At 33.3% G+C, this 20,513-nt stretch overlaps 1 protein-coding gene, 1 long non-coding RNA gene and 1 other non-coding gene across 7 annotated transcripts; 1 reads left to right on the top strand and 2 right to left on the bottom strand.

The window, feature by feature from the left end:
• The first annotated feature begins 843 nt into the window (after positions 1 to 843).
• Positions 844 to 12,701, top strand: LOC122008131 (ubiquitin-conjugating enzyme E2 2-like). 2 transcript variants are annotated; one of them, XM_042563734.1, is made up of 6 exons: positions 844 to 1,071; positions 1,686 to 1,819; positions 1,902 to 1,927; positions 4,367 to 4,456; positions 10,372 to 10,460; positions 12,267 to 12,701. In XM_042563734.1, the coding sequence occupies exons 2-6, from the start codon at positions 1,695 to 1,697 to the stop codon at positions 12,393 to 12,395; spliced, it is 459 nt and encodes a 152-aa protein (XP_042419668.1). In that variant the 5' UTR covers positions 844 to 1,071; positions 1,686 to 1,694; the 3' UTR covers positions 12,396 to 12,701. The 2 variants fall into 2 exon arrangements, with proteins under 2 accessions (XP_042419668.1, XP_042419669.1); XM_042563735.1 differs by having other exon boundaries at positions 1,690 to 1,819.
• Positions 12,702 to 13,179: 478 nt separating this feature from the next.
• Positions 13,180 to 19,946, bottom strand: LOC122008132. Of its 4 annotated transcripts, XR_006119202.1 has the most exons (7): positions 19,600 to 19,946; positions 18,820 to 18,927; positions 15,728 to 15,801; positions 14,775 to 14,875; positions 14,615 to 14,676; positions 13,457 to 13,555; positions 13,180 to 13,387 (listed from the first exon to the last, which is right to left on the bottom strand). It is a non-coding gene; the product is annotated as an uncharacterized LOC122008132 (long non-coding RNA). The 4 variants fall into 4 exon arrangements; XR_006119203.1 differs by having other exon boundaries at positions 13,180 to 13,555; positions 19,649 to 19,942; XR_006119200.1 differs by having other exon boundaries at positions 13,180 to 13,555; positions 19,600 to 19,938.
• On the bottom strand, positions 19,637 to 19,739 carry LOC122013092. The gene has a single exon (XR_006120436.1). It is a non-coding gene; the product is annotated as a U6 spliceosomal RNA (small nuclear RNA).
• Positions 19,947 to 20,513: the final 567 nt, after the last annotated feature.

A 20,513-nucleotide genomic window follows, 5' to 3' on the forward strand; every position in this document is an offset into this window, starting at 1 on the left:
TCATCCCATCAAATAAAAATAAAATGAATATCAAGATAATAAACAGCACATGGTTTATGACCATATTTGAATTATTGCTGTAAATTATTTTATTTCTCTTTTGCATATTTATATATGAATAATTTAGTTTTTTTTACCACTTGGGTTTAGAGTAACTATTCTCACTAATCAAACACACACATGAAAAGGTGAAGTCGTCCTTAGTGGGGTTTAAGATGGCTCCATACATTTTGAAAAAGGATAAATTATGAAGATATTTATCCTAATATAACGGGGTTTTAATGTATTTTTACACCTATTACAAATTGACCATCAAACACACCACCACTTATGTTTTCAATGGTGATTCTGTAATATTTGGCAGCTCAGGGGCAAAAGTATAAGAATTCAACACTCAATCTGACGTTTTGAAAAAATTCTAAACTATTAAGAGTCATTTCTAAAAGAAACAGTATGCACAATTGAAATTTCTCATTAAAGAACATAATAAGCTAAGAGCATTTTATTCTATCAAAAAAATTTTCATCTTAAATTTTAAATAGTATAATTAAAAAGTTACCTTATTCATTCTATAAATTTTAAATTTATAAATAGTATTTCTTTAAATTTAATGAGTGAATTTTAATAGTACGGAGGACAGAGAAAAAATAAAAAAATTGATATGTAGTTAAAAATGAATATATGAATTTAATAAAATAATTTTTTTATTTTAAATTATATTTTTTAATATGAAAACCAATATAGATACTCTAGCCTTTTCGATCGATGACATAGGTAAAAATGCCTCATAATTTATTTGTCTCTATTTAATCGGAGTTTTGGATTATTAAATAAATAAATAAATACTTCGGGCCCTGGTTTTGTGCTGCGTCTCAAATCTTCACTCGAGATTTCCTTCGATTCGCCTCTTCTTTTGCTCCCTCCTCCCTCCCTCCCTCGGCACTGCCCCAGCAGTACAAGGTTTCGCTCTCGTAGTGCCGTCGTAACTGCCGTCGGGAAGAGGAGGAGTTGATTCGTCCCCCTGAAACGACCTGCGAGGATACATTGCCGTTTGAGCTCGAGGCGTCGCAGGTGGAGCATGTATTTCAATGTTATGTTGTATGGTATATGTTCAATTTCGATGGGCTTACCCAATTTCTGGTGGTAAACAATTTAACCGTGTAGTTGATCGTGGAAGAAAATTTTCGATGGATAAATTTTGGTTGTTAGGTTTCCTTGAAACCAAATAGATTTTTGTTGGGTTGTGCCCTGGTTGGGATTAGTCTCCTGCACTGTCAAGATTTGATTTTTCATATTTTATTTGATTTAGATCTATGAATTTGTTGCCTAGAGGTAATTTATTTGGAACCGGGATTCCATGAGGCTTCCGTGCAGTGTATTCTAATTCTCATCTTCTTTCCCTAAACGATGACACTGTTAATATTACCAATGGTGTTAAAACTAAGATTTATGTTTTTGATTTTGTGGACAAATAGTAGGCATATACAAAGGAAAAAATGAACATATTGCACAAGTGGTTATGTTTGATATCCTTTTTCCTTTTTTTCATTAAGATTTAGAGCAAAGATTTCTTAGAACCCTCTAATATATATCTTAGCTTTAACATTTAGCACAACGGAAATTATAGGCTTTCCCTGATTTACTTCCAATGCTTTGATTGTGACGTCAAAACTTCTACCCTCTAGGCAGCAAGGATGTCGACTCCTGCAAGGAAGAGGTTGATGAGGGACTTCAAGAGACTCCAACAGGATCCTCCAGCCGGTATCAGTGGCGCTCCCCATGAAAACAACATTATGCTTTGGAATGCTGTTATATTTGGGTATGATTGGAAGGAACTAGTTGTTGTCTCATCATTACTTTCATGTGGTGGATTACTGATACCTAGGTATTATTAACTGCAGCCCAGATGATACACCGTGGGATGGAGGTAACTGATAGTGCACAGTTAGATCATGTTGATTTTATATCTTGCTTTTGTATTATTTAATCTTGTTTTCAAGTAAGCATTAAGGCCTGAAGTTTGTTTCATTCAACTTGAAGTATAATATAAAGTAACGACATCTATGCCTTGTGCCATGGTATACGTTAAAATATGCCAATATTTTACTTATCATTGTTTTATAAATATTATAATCCATTCTGGATTTATATGGTAAACAAACAGGACCTATTCTTACCTAAAGAACTTGAAGTTAATTATTCTCGGTAACAAGGTCCTAAGATCAATTCTCACCTTCCCCAAGTATATTTCAAGCCTTATGCCTGAGTGGTAAAGATCTTAGCAGATGATGCCAAGCTCTAAGGTTCCAGACTTGCTTCATTATTAACTATGCTCAAGATCTTGAACTGCTACAAAGATATTGAACTTCGACATAGCTTTGCTCAAGATGCGCTAGATGCACAAACGCACATACACTAATTTTTCTGAACCTGCCCTACCCTACCACTTGTTATGCTAAAGATATTAGACTTCAACATTTCTGTGCTCAAGACACACACACAAACATTAATGTTCTAAACCTACCTCATCGCTCAAGACTTCAACATAGCTTGCTTAAGATTCACACATATCCCCGCACACTGCTTATGATATTAAAGATGTTAGGATGTTAACATTGTTTTTCTCAATAAACAAAAGCATAAAAAGACAAATAATCAATGATAAAATCGCAACAGAATGCTTCCAACTTAACACAACAAATCCATGTAAGGAATGACCAGCCAACTTCTGTTGCAATTTCTTCAATTGCAAAACTAAAATATTGATTTAATACCAGCCTGCTGTATAGGGATGAATGTAATCCTAGAAGGCAGCAATGATTCTCTGCTAATCATTTATCTGGACATGTCATTTAAGACATTATATCAGTCTATCTGTGCGTGGAAGTTGTACAAGATCTTAGTGTACAGGGAAGGAAAATTTCACATCAACAAAATGCAGATTTAGTATATTTGTGACTAGAAGTTAAATAATGAGATTATAGTGTGTCCAAATTTCAAGGTTGGTCAGGTAACCAACTCCAAATAGTTAGGACATATATGACATGATGATGATCTTCTAGATGGTACACATTCCAAGGATGCCATTCACTGTATGTTACTGAAATCAATTCCAAGGATGATGGAATGCTCATTTTGTTCAGATAATAGTCATCTAAGATTGAAGCTGGTGTCATTAGTAGGGGGATTGTTGCTATATTGCTTGCATATTTCAGTCTACACTAATGCACCACATGCATCATCTATTTTCTATATAATCCCAAACTTCCTAACAACCGAAGAAACACATTAGAATGCACCAAGTGCTAACAGCTACAGCTTATGTGTCTCTAATATGGCAACAAAAATCATTAATTCCATTTAGATACTTGAGCACGCCGCCTATAACTAACAATGGCCAAAATCATCTGATATCTAACATTGAAATCCAACTCTCGTGTCGTCATGCATTTATACAATAAGGGTCGTGTTTAATATACGTCTGTCAACTATGCCACAAAATAACTCATGGACGTTGTTAGACCATTGGATTTTCCATGCACTCTCATACATGACCGAGGGTGGAACCTAATATTCTCTCAGCAGGAGTATGACTGTACACTACCTACGTGACTATGGTGCATCCAATATCACACTTGCACTTGTTTCATCAGTATAACTTGTGACTAACACACGAGCAAAACAAGTTTGTAGATATAGGCGGAGCCTGGAAGCCTTTATTCACTTAGCGTAACTCACTCTTCATATTGACTTATCTTGTCAATAGTCAATACTACGCTTTATTGTAGTAATAAGTCAAATATCGCAAACAAAGATGATGAAGTTGAATGCAACATCACAAGGAGTAGCCATGATGACATGATATTCTAGTTATGCCACACCAACAAGCATATAACTAACAAGCACCAACATAAGTAAATACATCTTAATTATACAATTGTATATAACCAAAGAAAAATACAAAAGACTTGTAGAATGAGAACCATGCCAAATAATTATCCTCATGTAAAGGATAAATAACAATGGGAGTTAAAAAAAAAAAAGTAATCCATTACTTTATTCTCAATAGTTAACTTAAAAATTATCCTTAACAACAAACTCAATAATTAGTCAAATATACTTTCCCGATAATTACCTCTATTGATATAACTAAATATTACTTGATTAAAAATCTGAAATTTTCTAGGATCAACATGTAGTGCCGGCAGGTTTCGTGGTGATAATGAGGAACCTATTCTTGTTTTGAATATTTATTTGTCATGTTAAAATAACATTGCCAATTTCATTTTATGCCATTCATGAAGCGTTGCTATGTCCATTTAGTTTCCTGCCTCTCTTCTTAAGTTGAAATATCTGCTTTGGTCAGGCACGTTTAAACTGACACTTCAGTTTATTGAGGATTATCCAAACAAGCCACCCACCGTACGCTTTGTCTCTAGGATGTTTCATCCCAACAGTAAGTGAAGTTGCTCGTTCCCATTTTCTTGAAAAGCTTCTTGGTGAGTCTACTGTAAAATATATTTTTTTAAGACTACATGCACCTCACAAATAAATTTTTGGAGACTGCAGATATTGCTACTTATAGTATAATACTGCATGATCTTATATGATTTCCTTGATGTTTGACTGTTTGTATAGCATGATGCAATTTTCCCAGCAACGATTGTTTCTATCAAAAATATGCTATGTTGTCTGATTGTGAACAGACAATTATGTCTTGACTACCTTGTCATGGGATAAGATCATTAACTATTCATTACCCTTTAGGCCTTTACAACATAGATCTTCAAAGTTCAGGATGTTTATATCACTTTATTGTTGTAAATTTTTTAGGCGTCATCAGTTCGAGGTTGAGTTTGTGATTATAGAGATACTATTTGCAAAGGCTATTCACTTGGGCATTTCTAAATTTAGGTTTGGCACCTAATTGTTCTATACGCTTGCTTTGCATAGAAATTGTCAAAGTCCAAGATGTTAATTATCATCTAGATGTTTGAGAAGAATTGATGTTGGTTCAGGTTTCAAATTCACCCATGGATGCTACAATAACAACAACTAAGCTTTTATCCCACTAAGTGGGGTCGTCTATATGAATACTCTTACGTGCTCGATCCACTACTATATCCTCATTTATTTTTAAATGAATTTTATTTTATCGTTGTTATCTAAGTCTTTTTTTGTCTACTCTTCCTCGATAAATGTGCATAATTATCGTAGTCTCACATCGCCTAATTGAGATAGTTATTGGTGTCTAAGTACATATTCATATCATCTTAAATGTATCAATTGAAATTTTCCCTCAATAGGCACAACCTCGATTTTCTCTTTGATGTTCTCATTTCTTATCATGATCATTCTCGTATGTCCGTACATCCATCTTAACATTCTCATCTTTGTAACTCATCTTTTGTGCTTGCTTCATAACCTAACATTTAGCTCCATATAACATAGTATCTTAAATTCACTCATTGGATGCTTATATATATAGTAAGATGTTAAGCTATGGACCAAATAATTTTTCATTTTTTGTTTATTTTTTTTAGCTCGCATTTATTTCATTTAGGGTTTTGTTTTTAGGATTTATGAGTTGAGTTATAGTATTAAACACAAACAAATTTTCAAATCGGAAAAAATTCTTAGGTGTGCACGGGATGTGCAGCGTAAGGTCCGCGACATATCAAATCTCTCTCTCTCTCTCTCTCTCTCTCTCTCTATATATATATATATATATATATATAGTACCTCAGTATTGACTCCAGCATGGTTTGACAAATTAATAGAATCATCTTTGAATATCCTAGAATATCTTCCATTGATTGATATTATCATAGCATTTAAGAGAGTTCAACCATGACATATCTAAGAATTGGACTAGTTGGCTAAATAAACATTTAATAATGCCTTCTCTCTCTATAACCTTTATATAAGTCATGATGCCTGAGTGGTTTCTTTTCTTGCCCTTTCATCTCCCTTGTCAAGCCACCGATATAATAGATTGAGTAGATACCTTGATGGTAATACAACTCCTAGAAGCATGGTACAATAGATTGAGTGTGTGTATATATATAGTTTTTTTTTTTTGATAATCCAGGTAATCTTGTATTGTCATTTGATCTATCTTTTCATATCGTTGTTGTGTTTGTTCCAACTATTCGAGATATTTCTCTATAAGTTTAGAATATTATATTCTAAAGATTTTTTACCTAAATTTTAACTTAAGTAAACATTTTAATTAATAAGCTAGTACTATAGTGACTCTACAAACCCTTTGGGTTATGCCCGACATGACTACTAAAATTTAAGCTGTGCTGAGCTTGGCTTGGGCAATGGGGCGGGCTAAGTAGTAGGGGCTCAGACCATGCACTAGATACAATCCGTGTCGACTTAGGAGTAATTCCAATAAAAATAATAAAAAGACCAAAAGCCCTTTAATTTACAAAAATAATTTGGGTGTGGGTATTTTGATCGACTTTAATCTAAATTTACCTTATTGACCTTAACAAATTTTAAAAACTCTATAAAATTTTACTATAAATTTTATAGGGTTGCATTAGGTTATCAACCAGTGTTAAACTATGACAAATGTAAACTATTGTGCTAATACTAGGTTGTTCCCTGGAATCTCGGCAAGAACCGCTATATCTCTAGAACTCAGGTATAGTGTTAAATAAGAGTTTGCATTGCAGAGTTCGACTAAAACGTATCAGCAAGGACCACTACATCTCCCTGAGAACTTGAGCCTAGCCTTACATACTATAGGTTGAACAAGAACAAATATTATAGAAAAACTAATAGTCTAATATTTAGAACATGGAATATAGGAACTCTCACTGGTAAATCAATGGAAGTAGTAGATGCGATGATTAGGAGAAAAATTAGTATTTTGTGTGTACAAGAGACAAAATAGGTAGGTGAGAAGGCAAATATGATAGAGAACTTGGATTTTAAGTTATGGTACATAGAAAAGAGTAAAACAAGAAATGGAATAGGTATTATTGTAGATAGTTTATTAAAGGATGAAGTCGTAGAAGTAGTTAGAAAAGATGATAGAATTATTGCCCTTAAGATAATAGTGACAAAAGAAACTATAAATGTAATTAGCATATATGTACTATAAGTAGGATTAGATGAAGCTACCAAATCAAAGTTTTGGGATGACCTAGATGAAGTATTACAAAATATTCCACTAAATGAAATAATTTTAATAGGAGGTGATCTAAATGGGCACATCGGAGTGAAAAATGAGGAATATGAGAGGTACATGGTAGGGGTGCAAATGAGTCAAGCCGCTCGTAAGCGGCTTGGTCAAAACTCTACTTGAGCTCGAAATTGACTAAGCTCGAGCCAGCTTGATTATAAATTGAGCCAAGCTCGAGCCTAATTATTACTGGTTCATTTACTCATCAAGCTAAACGAGCCAATAATAATATATATTTTTATATATTTATATAATATATTAATTTATTTATTAAAAACTAATAAAAAAATAAAAAAATTCGAGGTCGAGCCCATAATTAAATATCAAGCTCGAGCTCAACTCTACAGGCTCGAGCGATCTCGAGCTCGAGTCGAGCCGAGCCGAACTCGAGCCAGTACATGGGAGTTATGGATTTGAAACGAGAAATGGAGAAGTGAAAACTATATTGGATTTTACAATAGCATATGACTTTATATTAGCTAATACGCTTTTTAAGAAAAAAAAAGAACATTTGGTCACATTCAAAAGTGGGAATAATAAATCGCAAATTGACTTTCTTATGGTTAGGAAGAGGGATAAAAAGATTTGTAAAGATTGCAGGGTCATCCTTAGAGAAAACTTAACTACTCAACATAGGTTAGTAGCACCAATAGAAATATACGGTGACTCTAATACGACATGGGATAAGATTGTATCAAATTTGAAAATAGTAGCTAAGAGTGTACTTGGTGAGTCAAAGGGATATGCACCACCAAGTAAAGATTTTTTGTGGTGGAATGAGAAAGTACAAGAGAAAGTGAAGAAAATCGAATAGCTTATAAGGAATTATATATTTGTAAGAATAAGAAATTTTTTAAAAAATATACAATAGCTAAGAAATAGGCTAAGAAAATAGTGAATAAAGTAAAAATGAAACTTTTAAATGATTATATAAAAAATTGGATAGAAAAGAAGGGGAAAGAGACATTTATAGAATAATTAAAATGAGAGAAAAAAAGACAAGAAATCATATTCAAATAAAATGTATTGAAAATGTATACAATATGATACTAGTAAACGATGAAGAAATAAAAGAGCGGTGGAAGATGTATTTTCATCGACTTTTTAATGAAAGTTTAGGTGACCAACTTAACTTAGGTAATTTAACTAGGTCAAATGAGTATAAAAATTTATCGTAAATTTTAAACTTCAGAAATAGAACAAACTTTAAATGGAATACACAATGTAAAAGCCGTTGGACCAGATGATATTTCGATAGAGGAATAGAAGTGCGTAGGGAAACAAGATATTGAATGATTTACAAAATTATTTAACATGATATTGAAAACGAAAAAAATGTTTGATCATGGAGGGTAAGTACTCTAGTTCCCTTATATAAGAACAAGGGAGGCATACAAAATTGTACAAACTAGGAGTATTAAACTAATGTGTCATACTATAAAAATTTGGGAAAGAGTAATAGAAAAAAGATTAAGGAAAGAGACCATGGTGACCAAAAATCAATTTGGGTTCATGCTTGGAAGATCGACAATAGAAACTATATATCTTTTTGGACAACTAATTGAAAAATATTGGGAGCAAAAATAAGATCTATACATGATATTCATTAACTTAGAAAAACTTATGATAGAGTCTCAAGAGAAATTATATGGAGAATTCTAGAAAAGGGAGGTGTTAGCATAATATATATTGAACTAATTAAGGATATGTATGAGGATGTAACGACTAGAGTGAAGACTTCAGAAGGAGTAACTGAAGTATTTCTAATAAAAATAGAGTTACATCAAAGATCAACTCTAAGTCCCTATCTTTTTGCACTAATTATGGATGAACTCACTGCACACATTTAAGGCATAATACCATAGTGCATCTTATTTGCAAATGATATTGTTTTGGTAGATGAAACACGTGAAATAGTAAATACTAAACTTGAATAGAATTTTGGCGGGAAACACTAGAAGGGAAATGTTTTAGGTTTAGTAGAATAAAGACAAAATATATGAAATTTAAGTTTAGTAATATTAGACGTAATGAGACAATTGTTAAGATAGAAGATGACGAGTTGTCTAGAACAGAGAGGTTTAAATATTTAGGATCATATTTGCAAAACGGAGAGATTGAGAGTAATGTCTTACATAGAATACAAGCAAGATAGTTGAAATGGAGGAGAATATTGAAATAGAGGAGAGCGTCGGGTGTTTTATATGATCGTAAAGTACCTCTAAAACTTAAAGGAAAGTTATTTAAAATTACAGTTAGACCTTCTATGTTATATGAAGTTGAATGTTGGACTATAACTCGAGCACATGAGCAGAAGATGAGAGTTGCAGAGATAAGGATGTTAAAGTGGATGTTTTAACATACAAGAATGGATAGAATAAGAAATGAGAGCATTAGAGAAAAAGTCGGAGTTGCATCTATTGAGGCAGAATTCCGAGAGACACGTTTAAGATGATATAGACATATACTTAGACGACCAATAAATGCTCTAGTTAGGTGATGTGAAATTATGACAAACACACACATCAAACGAGGAAGACTAAAAAAGGACTTGGTTAGCAATAATAAAATAAGATAAAATTTATTTAAGTATAAATGGTGATATAGTAGGGGATAGAGCCCAATGACATAAAATGATCCATATAGCCGATCCCACCTAGTGGGATAAGATTTGATTATTTTGTTGTAGCATAAAATTTCCATGTAAATATATAAAATTTTCCTTAAATTTAAAAACTTTTTTTAGTTTTCTTTTTTAAAAATATTTTCTGACTTTTCTTTTTGAATATTTTATTGTTTTTATAATTTGCTTTTGATTTTATTTTTTATTTTTTTAAATAATTTTTATCTTGTGGGTGTAGGCTAACATAGGCATGCTTCAATTGGACCCATGCCCATATTGAGCAGATTAGTGTGATGTCACCAATAGCCAACGATGTGGCTTGCCATATCTGGCCTTACACAACAACTAAACTAGCCAACTGGGTCCTGCCATGCTCGGCTCGAGCACAACTTGTTGACGCCATGTATTCATATTATATCATTTGGTTCCTTTTTCCTTTTGTCTTTATAAAATAATTAATGGACTACCTACCTCAAATGTTATAGGACATAACCTTTGATCTATGTTTGGTTTTATCATTTTGTTATGCTAATGCTTCTTAAATGATTAGTTTACGCGGATGGGAGTATATGCTTGGATATTTTGCAGAACCAGTGGAGCCCAATATATGACGTTGCTGCTATTCTTACTTCCATTCAGGTAGCCTACTTCTGTTATAATTTCCAACTTTCTTTAGCCTTTTTCAGGGATTAAATATATATTGAAAAATGATGTGAATCAAGGAGGGATTAACAGGAACTGTATAAGAACCCATCACGTTTATCCACTAGGTGCACGAGTTATGATTAGTTTGAGATTTACACAGAAAAATAAGGCAATTAGAGCTCCATTCAAACATAACTTGATCACAATACTTGCCCATAGAACTAGTTGGGAAAGACGTGTAGGGAAAGAAGGCTAAGGAAACATGACTGTGGTTCTGAAAATCACTTGAATCACATGGAGTTATTGCCATCATTAGATGAAGACCTCTGCCTCAGATATCATCTGTGGAAAGCTTTTGTTTGATTTTTTATGATTTGTCTCAACAGCACACCTACGATGAAAATGGACTATTGTGATCTCCACATGCAAAAGTTTGACGACGACCCATGGTTATAATTTGTCTGAACAACACACCTAAACGATCATCAGAGTCAATCAGTTAGCAAATATAGTCATAGAATCTGCAAACTGGACCCAGTGTGACCAGCACATAGTCCTTTTGATCTTATTATAACCAAAATAGCAATTCCTAATCTTTGGCAGAATGGATTGTGGTTGAGATATATTCTCATGGATCACTGAGCAAGTTGCACGATAAGAGACTGAACCATATGTTATCTAAAATATTTAATCTGATATTTATATTCCACCCGATATGGGTTAATTGCATTGAAGGCCTGCCATGCTGATCTTGGGACTCAACTATCACCACTTCATCCTTTGTTCCATCCAGAGTTGCCTAAACACCATCACCACCTCAGATTTTACCATCTGTATAATATGCAAAAAATTGCAATGGTGCGTGGCTAATTTGCATAGAACAGCTCAGCATGGACAGTTCCTGGCTCGTTTGACTCAATTTTGTGCAAGATTTGCCAATCTTGACCCAAACAATAGCCAATGTACTTATTTGGTACCTAGTGCAATTAAAATACGAAAATATCTAGAACACTGTGCTCCCTATCGAATTTGGACTGAGATCCTACCATCAGCATATACAAACTATAGTTTCAATTTTTTTCTCAGATTTATCGAAGGCATGAAAAAGATGATTGACCTCTAACATTCAATAAAGAAATCAAGTTGAACTGCTTGAGACTCTGCATTTTTTCGATAAAAAGTTTTATTTAAATTTTCTAATCTAATACTTGTTTTTATGAGAGGGTATATTAGATGTTTCACATGCGTTCTCAAAGAATGCATTTTTGGATGTGCTCTAAGAAGTATTTCTTAGTGCTTTTATCCTCTTGCACAAGTAGAATGATTAAGAAAATACTGCAATTTAACCTGAATGATTATCTAAATGCCAAATTACCCGTAGAAATGTCCAAAGGGGCAGATTCTATTAAAATATAGGATATGATTGGAAAATAAAATCTGGAGTAACTCTGGTTGAGTTGTATATCAGCAGTTTGCATCAGGAAATTATACCACTAAAATTTTCATGAGTCCTTCAGTTTGAAGTTGGAATAGTACCCAAGGATAGTTGAATGAGTTGATATAGATCAAGATGTAGAGCTTATATAAATTGGTTAAACTACCTTGTTCCCTTAATATCAAGCTGCACTTGGTAGAATATTTTGTAATACCATGGGGGATTTAAACCACCAAGATCAGGGAGTCGTGGTAATAACTTTCATACATAGGTCTTTTAAAGTTATTGAATGATTTAGGAATTGTAAAATTTATTTTGTTTGAGTTACAGAATGTCTAACTCAGAGTGACTGATTACTGCTGCAGTCTCTGCTTTGTGATCCAAATCCCAACTCCCCTGCGAATTCTGAAGCTGCGCGAATGTTCAGCGAGAACAAGCGGGAATACAACAGAAAACTGCGTGAGATCGTCGAACAGAGTTGGACAGCAGATTGATTGATGGCGGTTTTATCCCTACTAGTATCCTAAAGTTATGTTGCCGTCGTGATGAATAATGCTTGTTTAAGTTGGACGCAATAAAAAATGTGTAAATCTTATTCCCTCGCTTGCAACTGTCAAGCTTGGCGTTTGTTCTGGTTAGGGTTTGCTTATCGTTTAAACGCATGCATTTGCGGCCAGTAAACGTAATTGCATGCTAAAGTGAAACTCAGTACTTGTCATGATAAAAGTACAGTGTCTGATGCTCAATGCTGTCGTTGTAAAACAATAAAATTATTGTATTAAGTTTTCCTTTTAGCAAAATGTCATTTAATCTCCGGAGTTACTTTTGAAAATACTTTTATAAGAATTTATCATTTCATGTTAACTATTAAATCGGTATTTCATTTAATAGCAAAATAATATGAAACTACTCGTCCAGTCGTTATTCCAGAATTAAGGGTGCCATGAAATTTAGAGTGATTATTTTATTTGATAAAATTAATTGTGTGGAGGTGACTAATTAATTTCATTGACTATCCCTAATAACTGATTTAGTTTGACAGACAATTTCCACGACTATTAGGGTAAATCGGGAAGCACACGCGACGACCAACCTAGAAGTCCAGCATCCTTTGATTGCGTCTCCTATTTATAGGAAAAATTTCTACAAATACATCATAGTTGAAGATCAAATCGTAAATATCTGAATGATAATCTGAATATTTTATCGTAATATCATAGTCCCGGGACTGAAGAATTTAAAGTCATTGCATAACATAACGATGTTAATAATTTAAAATTAAAATGAAGATTATTAACATTATTAATTAAATCATCAAATAAATGACATAAATTTTCGTGTTATGAATAAAAAAACAAATAAATTTATGAACTGGAATGTTTTGAATGGAACGATAGAACGATAGGTTTGCCTACTGAACTTTTCTTTTTTCAATATTAGTTATTCTAAGGGTTCTGCAAAGAAGCCCGCGCCCTCTAAATTGACTCTGCACATAAACATACTGGTGAAGCCCAACAGTCCTCAAACCAAATATTCATTCCCAATGAAAATTCACCTTGGAAGAAATGCAATGAGTTTCCAAATCTGAATGGTTCCACCTGTGTTTGCAGCTTCTATTTCAAATGAACTACATGATCACCAGCTTTCACAAGATCTGTCATAAGAAAAGCTCATTTGAAAGATACAACATAATCTATTCGAAATTTGGAAGCAAATAAAATATGAATATACTTCATGTTTCACATGAAGCAAATAAACTATTTCATACTCCAGATTTTATTTTTTTAAAAAAAGATATAATTCTTAAGCACACAATCTACTCATATTCCAATTACACTTTGATATTCTTAAACGAACTCAAGAAAAGGAGCCAAGAATCAGAAAGCACAACAATGATGAAAAAAATACACAAGTTAGGGTTTTGAACACAAAAAGAAGGATGATGAAATCTACAAGGAAGACGAAGAAAAAAAAACTTGTGAGCGACCGAAGTATAAACACAAGCTACATTAAATCAAAACTTTCTGTGGGACTAAAGTGCATTCGATATTCAACTAACACCTGCCCAAACCTCTACTTCCCAAATGAAGCAAAAGGTCATGGGAACGATTTGCACAAGACAGAGACGAAGAGAAATACTTCGGGCAATGAGATACCAGGAACAACAGAGAAATAACAATGAAGCGGAGGAGAGCTGCGTATGCGTTGACAGCATTGCCGGTGGCCTGCCATCGACGAAGAGGGGCCTGAAGGAGTGTTCAACAGGTCAGCTTGAATCCCTAATTGGCCAAACCCTTTCACACTCTCCTTATCATGCAATCTTCGTTGAAACAAGTTGTATTGTACATACAAATTAAACTCACATAACATTTTATGTACCAAAAGGAAAATAAATGAATGCTATACGAGGTTTAATGCAATGAGCTTTATCTTACAACAGATTTAACATGAGAAAAAGAGGTTCAAAGAGGTTCTTGTTCCTAACAATAAAATAAATGCAATCATGAAGAATCGGAATTTGCCTTCAAAATCTCAATGGCGTGACAAGCAATTTCCAGCTAACAGTTCACTGTTGTGTTTCCTATGGTCACTTTTCCTAGATCCTTGCTTCGGCAATCGTTTATGGAACCAAAATGCTGATAGTTTACAAGAAGGATAAGGTGTGTGTATATATATATATATCTTCAAAATGCTGATAATAACAAGGACGTACCAGCTCTTCCCTCTGCCTGCTTCAGAATTTTAATTCGGTAAAGAATCCTTGTGTGCGCTCATCTGAGATAAGGAAAAAAAGTCAAACAGGTTAGCTTTATGAGCAGAATATAATTTGAACTCAATTGGAAAGTACAAATAGATCAGAAATGTTTGTGTACCATAGTACTGTGAAGGAGTTGACAGGCCAAAGTCGAACAACGACCTCTTTTCAAAAAAAGGGACTGATTTACACACATCTTCATTCTCTGTTTGGTCTCAACTAATGTGAAAAATTATTGGTATTAGAACGAGAAACCGTCAATGAATTACATCACTAATATTGAGATTATAAATCTACTTTTTCTCTCTTTTTTTTTCAAATAAAACCTTATATACTAAGTGTTTTTTTTCTTGATATATAACCTAATGTTTTAGTGAAAGGAAAGCATGCAATAGATGTGCAAATAGATATACATGAAATTTATTGGGAAAAAATCATGGCTCACTAGTAAAGCCAACTCTGTCATATGTAGGTTAAGTCTGTTGTCTTCTTGCACTGTTCCACTGTCAATCTATGAGATGACTTATCTTTGATGTAGACTAATCCATATGATTCTTAGTTGTGTACCAGTAACAAAATCAAAGCATAACTAGGAAAGATGAATGGAGCCTCTAATACTCTGACTTTATTTTTGTCCACACATCAGATGCAACACTTTAGGTGACACCAAGTTGGACACCAACACTCACACTGAGCATGTGCAAAAACATAAAAAGTAAAAATATGAGTGTCGACAATTAGATTGATACTTGCGTTGATACTCCTATTCTAATCCAACATAGGTTAGCGAATGGATGCATATTCGGCTAATTTCTTTAACTAGGTCCGTAAGATAACATAGATTTAGATCTCTCGAACAGTCTAATATCCTAGAATATTTTGTTTGTGTGATCAAACACTTAGGCAAGAATACTACTATGAATTGCATGCTCTATTGTCTATAATTACCAAAAACTTACAGAAATAGACCAAAATACAAATAAGCACATGGAAATTAAAATAACAGGGACAGGAAGCAATTATATAGTAAAGAAAATAAGTTATCTTTAAACTTTCATAGAAGCAACTTACATGAGAATTGAAAAGACAACCTTGCCCTATTGTCATCCCTACTCGTCATTCTTTGCCAATGTCAGCATCTTCACCTATTCAACAAAGAAATAGCTAGCATACACTACACAAAGATCACTCTAAATTAATGAGAAAAGATGAAACAGTTCAAATAAATCGTTACGGTAATAACTAGTGAGGTTATCCAATTTGTTATGCCGAGAAAAAATGGATATCTTGGTTCCCATGCGGCAACATAAGACAGGAGACAAAAACATGGGTTTTTCACATATAAACCACCCTTAACGTCCCCGCTAATTGATAGGATTTAAATGACAACACAAGTATTCTCTCTCCAAACCGGTAGCCTTCATAAATGAAGAGAACCAGGTATGATCTGCTAAATCTCTTACTTTTCACCTCCATTTCCACTCTGGATGCTGCATCACTGAGCACCTCTGCTATGCTCACCACTTTTTGCAGCTTTCTTTGCTTGAGCAGTAGCAACTGCTTAAGTCCTTGATTACCATTTTTCTAATGATATAAAAGTCAATTAACTTTGGCATAGTTGATTCTTCTTGCAAATATGTGATGGATTCTTGATCAATATACCTGAAATAAATTAACTAAGAAACCATATCTTCCAAGCTTATAGACAGCATGAGTGATCCTCACCACCAAAGGATTTCAATGAATGACAATGCCTCAAGGGGGATTTTAGGCTAAAAGAACTTTTTTTCAAAATTGGAATGTGTGAATTATCTAAAGGGAACAAATGAGATTAAATCAACAAATCAACTTCTTTGATAGTTCGATTGGTAGAAGAGAATATCATAAATAAAATTCACTTTTAGAATTATTAAACATTTCAAAGATTTTTTATAAATGAATTAAAGTGTGAAAATAAAGTATATCAAAATTTATGTATGAACTCAGATATAATAAAATATATTTAATGCTCAAAATTAATTACTATTAATTTTAAACTAAATATGTTATTATTTGGAAAAAGAGGCCTCTACTTAGTAATTAGGCAAAATAGACTGAAAACTATTGTTAAGCTAACGATAAAACAAAAGAAAAAAAATTAGAAATTATATAGAAATGTAATTAATGTATCAAAAATGGATGGTGGCTCCTTTACCAGGAATTCCATGAGATGGTTAGAGGTTCATGGACGAAGGACATCAACACATTAGTCAGATAGTAATAGCACAGACCAATTGCGTGCACTGTAAAGTTTAGAGTAGATAAATATATCACTTTCCTTTTTCTAAATTTATTGAATCAAAAAACATATAATTTATGAACTGGAATGTTTTGAATGGAACAATAGGTATAACTATTGAACTTTTCTTTTTTCAATATTAGTTTTAAGTTATTCTAAAAGTTCTGCAAAGAAGCCCGTGCCCTCTGAATTCACTTTGCACGCTAATTATATTTCTTTATAAATCTACAGGTGGAAAAATTAATCTAGAGGTGGTAACACTTGATGAGATTAAACAATCTTCAACATAAAAGGTGCTCTGTAAATTCACAACGTTTCAGCACGACAAATCTAACTATATATATATTTGTATAAAAAATCTAGGAATCCCTCTTTTGTTTTGTTTTTCATATCTAAAGTGATCTTGATGGCATAAACCTTATCCAACCAACTTCAACACCTTACATTTTGATAGTTATAGTAGATGCACTGATGCATTGGATCCTAAACAAAGACAATCTTCCTAATTACCTCGGATCACACGTCTGTTAATTATCTTTAAATGCATAGTTATAGCAGGATGCAATGCCCTCTACCCTTCTTCATTCCTACAAGAAAGTTTTCAATTGATCACACACACTCCAGGTGCTATTTGGTGAATTTCACACAAAAAGCTAGTTGATAATATTAGCATTCATGTAGTGTGAAACAATCAATTAATGACTTACATCTAGTAGAAACTTGAATAGTAGAGCTTTTAAGCAGTTACTAAACAAAGGGAGCAATAAGTTCATCCTTGATGATATTCAATCAACCATTCCTAGTTTCAATATCAAATCATTCGCATTCCTATAGAGAAAGCATTAGTTTGGAGATTGGATCAAGGATCTGCTGATTCGATGATTTAATCGGTCGAGCCAAAGAATATCATAAATAAAATTTACACTTTTAGAGGTATCAGATATTTCAAAAAATTTTAATGAGCTAGCCACCTGGAGCTTTTCAGTTAAACTTTCTCAACCAATTTTTTAAACTATGGACATAACAAATTGGTCAGAGAGTAATAACATACAACCACTATATGTGCACGGAAGGGTAAAGTTTAGAGCAGTTAAATAGAGCATTCCTTTCCTTTCTAGAACAACAATATGCCTACAAATTTCGGTCATCTTCACGCTTGGCTTGATATGGTATACTGATTTCTTGAATCCAAACCTGTTCCAGAACCCCTACAGTCCTAGTTGAATAGATGTTTGTTCATAAACTAGTAGATGCAACATTGAACATGCACATTGACTAAACAAGAAGTTTTCAAATCAGTATTCCGATAAACCAAAACTGATCTGGATGCTTTCATATTGGCTGCCTAACAGATACTTAAGTCCTAGTTTGTTCTAAGTTTTAGACGGACACACATGAACATCATTAACATTCAATCTACGCTAGAGTGACGTTACAGCTATAGATCATAAAAACAAATATGGAAAACTCCACAAATCCGGATTCAAGCTTGCTAATTAACCAATAATAACTTCAGTCGTGAGAAATACTTAGCCTAATTAACAGCCTAAAAAATAATGGGAAAATGATGAAGATAAACTTATTAATTGTAGCTCAATGGAAGAATTAATTATTAGTGGCGGCCGGAAAGCTTTGATGGGATTAAACAATCTTCAACGTCAAAAGAGCACAAAATTGAAGTAGATGAGCGATCAATGTTAATGTTGGATGAAATGGTAATAAGTAGATTCACATGAAAACTTCTTTTTCTTATTTCATTACTTGGTAGTGTCTGAATATAAAAGGCAAGAACTAAATGAAACAATTTCACCTAGCATGACTTATACACATAATAGTCAAGCCCGACAGTCCTGAAACCAAATATTCATTCCCAATTAAAATTCACCTTGTAGCAAGACTCTTGGAAGAGATGCAATGAGTTTTCAAATCCAAGTGGTTCCTCCTGTGTTTGCAGCTTCTATTTCAAATGAACGATCACCAGCTTTCACAAGATCTGTCATAAGAAAAACAAGAGCTTAACGATAAGTAATTCCGCTCATTTGAATGAAACAACATAATCTATTAGAAATTTGGAAGTAAATAAAATATGAATATACTTCATGTTTCACATAAGATTCAGTTTTTTTTTTCTTGGTTTGGCCTGTTTTTAGTTATTTTTCAGTCATTGGTGTCAGTAGACAATTTTGTTTCAGAACTGTTCAAGATACTTCAATAGTGTTCTACTTAATTGAGGCAGAGGTTGTGCATTTCACAGTTGTCCCATTCCTACGCTCATCCTAAGAACTAAAAGGAATTTTAACTCAAACAGAAACAATGCAAGCTAACAGAAAATTCTTCTCGAATTATTTAACGTTCCAATTTTATTTTATAAAAAAGATATAATTCTTAAGCACACCATCTACTGCTTCCATATGCCAATTAGACTTTGCTATTGCAAACGAACTCAAGAAAAGGAGCCAAGAAGAAGAATCAAAAAGCACAAAAATGATGAAAAAAATGCACAAGTTAGGGTTTTGAACACAAAAAGAAGGATGCTGAAATCTAAATAGAAACAACAAAACATCAAAGAAAGGGGAAAAAACTTCTGGGAATTAGGGTTCGGGGGTAAAAAGCCAATAATGGAGGAAAAACATAAGAGAGAAAAAAATCAAAGAGGAAAAGGAACCTTTGCGAGTAGAAATCGGCAATTGCAGGTTAGGGAAAAAAATTTGGACCATTTCTCGATTTATGCGTGTCATCCTTGCGCAGGGGCCATGCTAATCTTCTCTGTATCGTTCCAATTTTATCGGATGTCTCCGAAGAGACAACTCTCCGTCGACGACCGAAATATAAAATTAAGCAATGGTTTATGAAACTTCCAATGTGGGACTAAAATGCACTCGATATTCAAATAACACCTGCCCCAACCTCTACTTCCCAAATGAAGAAAAAGGACACGAGAACAATTCGCACAAGACGGAGACGACGAGAAGCACTGCCGGCAATGACCAATGAGATAACTGGAACAACAGAGGAATAGCGATGAAGCGGAAGGAGAGCGACAAACTTAGCTACTTTGTTATAATATTCAATTACGTCTTGAATTTGAACAATAATCTTAGATGAAATATGATCAATCTTTATCATTTTAAAAAGAATTCAATATTCAACAAGAATACACGATCGGCATAATAATAATACAGCAAACTCGGCTACGGCACAAATGTTAGATAAAAAAAATTTACTCAAATAGTTTCAGCTGATTTTGTTCACGATTAGAACTATTAAGTAGAAATTGTTCAAGAAATATGCGAATATAAATTTTTTATATATAAAAATAGATTAGTCCATTACAAAGGATATTATGTAAATTATGTGAGTAATCAATCGATCCCTTTGGCAATCTTCGTTGAAACAAGTTGTACATGCAAATTAAATGAATGTTAAATGAGGCTCGCTGCATCAAGTTTTTTTTTTTTTTTTTTTTTTTTTTATCTTACAACAGATTTAATTACATGAGAAAAGAGGTTCTTGTTCTAGCTGGGTAATAGTAATACAATGTGAAAAAAAATGCTATTAGAATGAGAAACCGTCAATGAA

Source organism: Zingiber officinale, chromosome 8A, assembly GCF_018446385.1.
Source record: "Zingiber officinale cultivar Zhangliang chromosome 8A, Zo_v1.1, whole genome shotgun sequence".
Classification (NCBI taxonomy): Eukaryota; Viridiplantae; Streptophyta; class Magnoliopsida; order Zingiberales; family Zingiberaceae; genus Zingiber; species Zingiber officinale.